This window comes from Chelonia mydas, chromosome 8 (assembly GCF_015237465.2).
Source record: "Chelonia mydas isolate rCheMyd1 chromosome 8, rCheMyd1.pri.v2, whole genome shotgun sequence".
Taxonomy (NCBI): domain Eukaryota; kingdom Metazoa; phylum Chordata; order Testudines; family Cheloniidae; genus Chelonia; species Chelonia mydas.
The window spans coordinates 99,705,915-99,714,534 of record NC_057854.1 but is presented as its reverse complement, the minus strand read 5'-3'; the positions used below and the strand labels follow the sequence as shown (position 1 = coordinate 99,714,534).

The window sequence follows — 8,620 nt, the reverse complement described above, 5'->3', positions numbered from 1 at the left end:
TCAGAGAGGGAGACTGTGAAGTCCTGGGGAGGTGGGTTTGCCCTGGGACGAGCGTGAGGGTTTTGCAAAGGCAAAGCGGCGGGTGCAGGGTGGGACTGGCGTCGAGGGATGGATGCAGAACCCGGGGGGGGGGGGGGGGGGGAAGAGCTACGGCCGGTGGAAATTCCCTCCCCCCGGCTGCACTCGCGGCTCGGGTGTGAGGGGAGGGAAGGGGCTCGCTTGGCCCGGGTTACCCCCAGGGGTAAGTGGCAGAGAGGGGCGGCCGGCGGATGTCGGCGGTGGCTGCGGCACGTGATGCGCTGGCTGCGGTATAAAGGCCCCTGGAACAGTTGCAGGCTTCTCAGTGTGTGAGAAGTTCCGCTGGGTCTGAGCTCGGGGGGGAGGGCGCCTTCCCACAGCCCCCCCTCCTCCACCCCCATCCCCTTTTCCACCCCTCCCCGGGCCCCTCCCTCCCCCAGACTCTGCCAAGGAGCGATCGCAAGCCCCCAGCCCCTCTGTGTCCTTCCCTCCTACTCCCATTCCCCCCCGCCCGCCCCCTCCAGCCGCCACCCGGATCCTGCCTTGACTCTCTCCCGCCCGGAGAGCGGCGGGAAGCTGGGGAAGGAGCCGGAGCCTGCTGCCGGCAGTGCCCCGTTGGAGAGAGAAGGGAGGACCGCGCAGCCCCAGCCGCCGCCGCCGCCGCCTCGGGACCCTTCCGGGGGCCGCCGCTAGGTGGGGGGAGCCCGGGCCCGGCTACCCGAGAATGACTCTGGGCAGGAGCAGGAGCAGCGGCTGCGGGATCATGTCCGAGAACTCCCCGGAGGAGGAGCCGCTCTCCGAGGTGGAGGACGCGGATATCGATGTGGTGGGCCCCCCCCAGGACGGGGGCAAGTTCAGCGAGGAGGAGGAAGAGGAGGAAGACGAAGACGGCGACCCTCTGGGGCTGCCCAGGACCGGGGCCAGCAGCAAGGCGCGCCTGGGGGGCTCCCCGGAGAGGCGGTCCCCTTCGGGGGCGCCGGAGCCGGCGTGCGCCCGGGGCGCAGCGCCCGGGGAGAAGCCCCCGGCGGCCGGGAAGAACCCGCTGGTGAAGCCGCCGTACTCCTACATCGCGCTCATCACCATGGCCATCCTGCAGAGCCCCAAGAAGCGCCTGACGCTGAGCGAGATCTGCGAGTTCATCAGCGGCCGCTTCCCCTACTACCGGGAGAAGTTCCCGGCCTGGCAGAACAGCATCCGCCACAACCTCTCGCTCAACGACTGCTTCGTCAAGATCCCCCGCGAGCCGGGCAACCCGGGCAAGGGCAACTACTGGACGCTGGACCCGGAGTCGGCCGACATGTTCGACAACGGCAGCTTCCTGCGCCGGAGGAAGCGCTTCAAGCGGCAGCAGCCGCCGCTGCACCCCCCGCACCCCGAGCTCCTGCTGCGCGCCGGGGGGGACCCCGGCCCCTTCCTGCCCGGCTTCCCTTACGGACCCTACGGCTACAACTACGGCCTCCAGCTGCAGAGTTACCACCACCCGCATCCGCCCCACCCCGGCGCGGGGGGCACCTTTCCCTTCCAGCCCCCGCACTGCCCGCCCCTGCCCGGACCTCCGCCCCCGGCCGCCTCGGTCTTCTCCGGCGCCCCCAGCCTCCCCTCCTTCCTGGGCGGCGAGCTGAGCTGCAGGAAACCTTTCTACCACCCGCAGCTGAGCCCCACCGCCCTGCCCGCCGCCGCCGCCCTCCTGCAGACGCTCAAGTCGGACAACAGCCACGGCGGCGGCCACAGCACCCCCCGGAGGCCTTCGTTTTCCATAGACAACATTATCGGGGGCGCGGCCCCGCAGCCCCACAGCAGCTCCCCCACCTCCTCACCTTACGCCGCGGGCCAAGTTGGGAGCCAGGCTCAAGTCCTGGCCATGCTGACTCCTGCTTTGGCACCGGCACAGAACCCCTTAAACTTGGCCCACGAGTCTCTCCTGCAGCCCGGACAGAACTTTCCCAGCAAAATCACAACTCTGAGTAGCTGTCCCTTTTAAAAGAGAACAAACAAACAAACAAACAAAGCCCCCCCTTCAAAAAAAATACCCTCTCCCCCTCCCAAATTCTCCTCCTGTTGTGTTTTAAGGTAGGAAATCTTTCTTTTTTGTGTTTTGTCTCGTTCGCATCCAGATCTCTGTATCTCTTCCCTCTGCTCGAAAAAGAATTATAAACCAACCCCCCCGACTCCAAAAGTACATTTATAAAGTGTCCATACTGTACGATGGGAAATTCAGCTGGTTAAAATGTAACATTTTATAGCTGTTAATTTTTTTTTTAAATCGATCTCGGGTCTTGGAAACATTTTCTTTGCGGGTTGCAAACGTCCTGGCGAGAGAGCTGGGCTTGAAACTTACAAGGGGAGTTTACAGTGTCTGGGTATTTTTAAAAAGCGTTCCTTCAAAGCTCTGATTTTAAGGGTTTCCTCAAACGTATGCATATTTTTCTCCTCTCGAGGAAAATGTTTAATGATCCGATATTTTTTTTAATCTTGGTTTGATTGGTTTTACTTCTAAGGCACCATCCAGTATATTTAAAAAAAAAAAAAATCCGTGAAACTCAGGACCTTTTGAATGAGACGTATTCAAATACACATTTAAAAGATCGGAGATATCAGGAAGCTTTATAATTTTCATTTTTTTTAATCCCAGTTTTTCCACCCCTTAAATGTGCGGGTGGGTGTTTTTTTTTTTTAATGTATCTGTAATTATTTGTATATAGATTATTGGGGAGATAATGTGCAGATTCCACTCCACTCTCTTCACTGGTTGTGCATCCGTCCTATCTATTTTATTGGGGGAATCTGTGAATACTTTGTGGAAAAGGCCAACGCAGTTTTGTCCACCATGGTGTAAATTAATAAATGTCTGTGAACTGTTTAAAACAAAACCCCAAACGATGGTTCGTTCTTATGTATTTTCTTAATGTAAGAACTGATCACCCCCCACCCTAACTCCGGGCCTGAGAACGGAGTGATGTAGCTATCCAATTGACACAAGTTAGAAACGGAGTAACTTTTAAAAATAAAACCACTTAGATCTCCGTGGGGGGAGGCTTCTGATTACTTGAAAACCAAAGCTCCGGCTAAACTGAAGCACCAAACTCGTTAGGTTTTAGCTGGCCTAAATTGGAACCGAATTCTTCAATAGACATTGAGGAAAGCGGACTAGAAGGACAGACGGTCATCAATATATTGATTTTGGTTTTATTTCCCAGGGTAAATGTTTTAGTTCCCCCTTCTTACCAGGTCAGAATTTAAAAGTTTAAATCTGGCTTTTGCTCTTTTTGTAAACATGCCCCCCCTTTTAAAAAAATCATAATTCAAGGTTTATACAATCTCCTTTCCATTATTAGACTTTTAGTTTTGGTTCTACATGGGGCAACCCATTGAACTCCTGTTTTCGCTGTTGCCAGGCTGTTCCTACGGAAGGAGGGGAGAGAATACTGTGTGTGTGTGTGTGGGGGGGGGTGTTGTTTTTCTCCCCCTTTTTATTTTGTTTGGAAACGTTGACCCATGGGAAAATAGCTGAAAGGATTTTGTTTTTCCTGGGGCCCGAGGAGTTCGGCTGGCCCAATGAAACTCGAGCGCTCTGCCTACATTTTGCAACAACTTACGAAAGTAAATAAACATCTTGCAACGCTCCCTGCCCTACCCCCCCCCCCCTTTTTTTTTTTTTTTTTTTGTATTGTCACGCAGGAACTTGAAAGCAATCGGGTTACTTTAAAGAAGCATCCTGGTCTCTTGTGCAGCAAGCAGGGAAGTTGTGAGCAAAGAGCCATGCCCTTTCAGTGAATTACACCAGACTGCTTCAATCCACCCCCCCACCCCCCCAATATTCATTTACCAGCTTCGCATTGTGCCAATGGACTCCGGCCCCATAGAGATCAATATATTAACAGGCAGGAGCAGTCGCGGGTGAGTGTGTGTGTGCGCGGGGGGGGGGGGGGGGATTCGTGTAGCATTTTACATCTCTCTTAATCCACCTCGAGCCTCAGCTGAGTTTGTTGATGTTGTTTCTTAAGGGGCTGTTTCCCCTGAATAGGCGCCCAGCGAGCGGTCTCACATCTCGCTCTCACGCACATTTGCTTTTGAAAAGCGATCTTCTGTCGGACACTTGGTTGTCCCCTTTCATGTCCAGCTCCTACAAAAGGGGCTACAAGGCTCGACGTGGGAGAAAAGAGGAGGCCAATGAATCTATTTTGCAGATTGCCAAGCACATGGTGGAAACACTGAAGAGCCTCTGCAGCTCTTTTCTTCTTCCGGCCTCCCCTTGTCTTTGGCTAGAACTTGCGTGCAAGTAGTTAAATGGCTAGGTTGGGGGTGTTTCTGACAAGCTCATTACTAGAGGGGTGGTCCCCCCCCCGCCCTTTCTCTCTCCCCGGAGCCTTTGATGGAGTTAGAATTAAATACTGAAGATAGTGAAGAGACACTAACTTTGTTCCGATCCTCTTTCATGAATGAGGTTGGTTTCAATAATGTGGGATCCATAGGGAGAAAGGAGAGAATTTATACGTCAGGGTTTTTATTTTAAAAGTAGCGAGCGATTTTTAAAAAAAGCCGGGGGGTGGGGGGGATGAAGTGGGGTGGGAAACTGTGGCAGGGAACTAAATAAATATAGAATTTAGTGGCTGGTAGAAAATAGTTTAAGAAGCATTTGGGGTGAAATCCGGTCCATCGGGCATGTAAAATGTAGAGCCAGTGTGTCTGGTTTGCAGAGTTAATCAACAGGACAGTGCATTTAAAACCCCGTTGGGCACATCTTGCTTAGGACAGCGGTGCTGTTCTGCACCAGGTATTTGGGATTTCCCCTAAGAGGGCAAATCTCTTCCTAGAAGAGAGGTAGCAGATTGCAAACCAGTCGTTACCCAAACCCAATTGATAGTTGTTCTGAGGCTTCCACCCTTTGCTCATTGACTAGAACAATGATGGCTTCAAACATACCAGCCCCCCCCCCCCTTAAAAACTTCTTCTGTTAGGTTGAAATCCCCTTTTGTGGCTGGCATTTTGTCTTGTTCACCCATTCCTCCCCGCTCCGGTCCGGTCAAGGGAGAATATTTGTTGTTGTTGGAATCTCCTTCCCTAGAAGTTTTTAAGGTCAGGCTTGACAAAGCCCTGGATGGGATGATTTAGTCGGGGATCGGTCCTGCTTTGAGCAGGGGGTTGGACTAGATGACCTCCTGAGGTCCCTTCCAACCCTGATATTCTATGATTCTATGTTACTCTGTGGCCATGAATGAAACTTACCAGGGAAAGCTAACCAATTTTAATCCGAGCCAAAACGAGATCAAACCTTCCTCGTTGACTTCTCTCGTTTGCACTGCAGCCTGACTCTGTGTCGTGGTGGGTTGATTTTTTTGCTCTGGGTTTCTCTAGGCCTCGCTGTGAATGTGGTATTTAGAAACGAATATTGTACGACGCGTGGGGTGGTTAATCCGTAAAAACGACTGTCTGCAGACCCTATGGCTCCCCTCACTTTCCTATGTGGCGGGGGCAGGGGGCTCGGACTCCGCTGCACCCCAGGGTTTGCCGGATCTGAGAGCCCTCGATTCACTGCCAAGCCTTGCCACGGCGGCGGGGTTAACAGCGAAATAGGGAATAACGTTAACTCTAGAAGGGGTGGCCACTGCGGATAATGGCCTCTGATTACGGGGCTGGCTGACTGTCGGTTTGATCTTCACGGGGCATTATTTTTAAGCGGTCGTTGAGGATCGCTTTTCACGCCGAGTTGGCTAAAGGAGGGGGGTTGTTTGTTTGTTGGAGGGAGGGAGGGAGGGGGGCATTGGCAATAACCGATCACTGAACGATGTTAGAATTCAAGCAGAATCTGTTGCCAAAATCCGGGTATGAATTTGTTCTGTTCTGTTCGAAAACTGCAGTTAAAAAAAAAAGGAGGGGAGCAAAAAAAACCCCACCCCCCCTTATAAACCTAGAAAGATTGAAGGCCGAAGACCTGGATGTTAACACTATAGCGCCCGATCCTGGAGCTCTTCCTCGCTAGGAGTTTTTTGCCTGAATAACGACTGGCAGAATCGGTCCAAAATAGATCCCTGCCCAGTTCCTGTCTATACATAAAATGCCAGCCGAATTCTCCCGTTTGCAAACGTTTCTTTAGTGGACTGTTTGGGGTTGGGGAGGTAAATACCTTTCTGGGGTGTCAGTTGAAGGAACTTTAACAGCCGCCCGGAAGATACTAAATAGTATGGAGGTTTCGATTCGAAGTGGGTTTCATTCAACCGCTTCTATCATTCAAGGGCACAAAAAATGTGACCCGCGAGATGGTTTTTAGAGCACGTCACCCTCCTTTTTTGTAACTCCCCCCCCCCCTTTTGATATGGCTAGGGAAAACAATCCTTCTCATCAACATTTCTGTTTGTAAAGGAGGAGGCCTCCGAGAAAAACAAATGTTGTAACACGTTTCAGAACACATCTGGTGTGGAGGGAAACCCCCTTTCCATGTTAGGTCCCGTGTCCCCCCTCAGTCATTGGCCTAAATTGGGTGATCACGATTCTTGGGATAGAGGGAAGAGCGCGTCAATTTCGATCTGGCTTTTAAATCCCCACCGCGCATCCCATCAGAAACTTCAGGCTCCTGGAATCACATTAAAACTCTCTCCTAACATCTCCTCCTTTGGCAGGTTCTGGTATCCATTATTGCGCTCAGAAGCCCGCAGGAGCGTTTTAAACTGATTTGGGGAATTAGGAAGGTCAGAAGCCCCTTTCCCGTCTCCAATATATTTGTCTTTGTGTTTAAACGGAGCGCTGAAAAATTATCTGGATTATGGAAAACACCTTTTCTAAACAACACCGATTTCCAGTGGTTAAACCCTCTCCTGATGGCCAGGCCTCTTTGGTTTCCTATTTCTGAGACGAACCCCCCATGTTCTCGCTTGCTTTAAATCTTAATTAGAGTAGTCATCTCACCCTTGCTTGAGACACTTTCTCTTGACTTGTGAATTAAGACAAATATTTGCAAGGGAGTGGACTATTTCCCCCCTCCTAATCCACAACGTTTCTCATCCCTCCTCTGCTTTGGGAACGAAACTGTTACCTCTTAAATTTTCCCTACGTTTTAAAATCTTCAGTGCCTATTGCTTTTGGAACACAAGCGGCAGTTATTGGATGGAAAACGTGACCGTGCAGTGTTTTTAGATATTTCACACAAAGATATGAGCCGCTGAGGCTGACAAGGGGGGACTTTCTGTAACAGGGTCTTTCCAATCTTGCCAGGCCATATCTGCCTTTGGATATTGCAAGGGGTTTATTAACCACGTTAATTTGTGTCTCGTCTTGTTAGTTCTCTGAAGCTTTTTTGTTATTTTTTTTTTTTTTTTTTTTTTTTTGCATGGGCGACCACCCAGGGGCTGTAGTTCTAGGGAAATACAGACATGCAAAAAACATAGCAAACTTGTTTATTTCTCTAAAGTTTGACGGCGGCAGATCCTAGTCCTCGTGGGGGGGGGGGGGAATCTTTTATTTAGGGCTCAAATCTGGCATATTTAAATTTAGACCCAAAGGGTCATTTTAGTGGCCACTTGATGAAGTTTAAAACTTTGTCCAGTTTCAGAGGCTTTGAAAGCCCATTTGTGACAGTGATGGGGAAGGATTGTTGGTAGCGACGAGAGAATAATAGACGTTGTCAGTTTTACTCAGTTTGCAAGGCGGTGGGGAGGGGAACCCCTTGGAAATGTTGAAATGAAATAAAGATTTATCGTGCAGCGCTGAAGGTCCGGAGCTAAACTTTTTCAGGGTGGTATTTAAAGATCTCAGACAGCACCTCTGCCCCCTCGAGCCTATTGGAGTGCGAATATTTAGATATTTGTTACTTAATACGCTCGAATGGATTGAGACACGGGAGACTTCTCATATAGCATCAATTCCACGCTTAAATACAGGCTTTGGTGGCTCTTTAGAGAACAAATCAGCCAAGCTGCAAACTTTGCTCCCTCTTTTAGTTTAGCTTTCATGCTTCCTTGTCCAATGCAGGCTAGGTAAGAAAATACTGCAGGTCCCAAACACACATACTTCATATCCACCAATGCACTTTATATTTTGTGTCACAGCACCATTCCCTGCTTGAAATCCGAAGCAAAAGTTACAGTGAAACAAAATGTGACTGTTTGCAGGGAAGACCCTAGCTGGTTTTGCACTTTTTGTTTTATTAAGAAAAATCACCTTTCAAAGCGTTTCAGAATGTAATGATTTTCGTGGCAGGTTTTTAAAATCCGTTTTAGCCTCCCCGCTGGAAGCACTCACTGACATTTTGCCCTCGGAGCTAATTAAGCGTCACCTAAAAAAAGGAGAGAGAAACAAATATAGTTCCTATAATTACTCCCCATCCAAAGGGTCTGTTACATCTCTAGAATAAAGATAAATTGCGTGTACACACGCTTTGCATCGGAAACCTGCAATCCGCGTGGATTTGGTTGTGAAAGGGTTTGGTAGCTGAGGGAAGGAATCAAACGACATTTTAAACCGGGCTTCTCTCCAGTTTCCCTTCAGTTCGTTCTGCCTCCTTTCTTTCTGTGCCCTCAACTTGTTGTCTTTTATTAATCTCGTCCCTCCTTGGTCTGAAGCTGATTGCTTATTACAGTCGCCAAGTTGTCTCGTTATGCGGCTTGTA

The 8,620-nt window shown here is 50.2% G+C and overlaps 1 protein-coding gene across 1 annotated transcript; it reads left to right on the top strand.

Annotated features, from left to right (window-relative positions):
- The first annotated feature begins 356 nt into the window (after positions 1–356).
- Positions 357–2,888, top strand: FOXD2 (forkhead box D2). Its single transcript, XM_037907853.2, has one exon. The coding sequence runs from the start codon at positions 743–745 to the stop codon at positions 1,997–1,999; it is 1,257 nt and encodes a 418-aa protein (XP_037763781.1). The 5' UTR covers positions 357–742; the 3' UTR covers positions 2,000–2,888.
- Positions 2,889–8,620: the final 5,732 nt, after the last annotated feature.

Bases quoted from the DNA above. Each gene is read 5' to 3' on its own strand.
- FOXD2 (XM_037907853.2), top strand. From the start codon at position 743: ATGACTCTGGGCAGGAGCAGGAGCAGCGGCTGCGGGATCATGTCCGAG.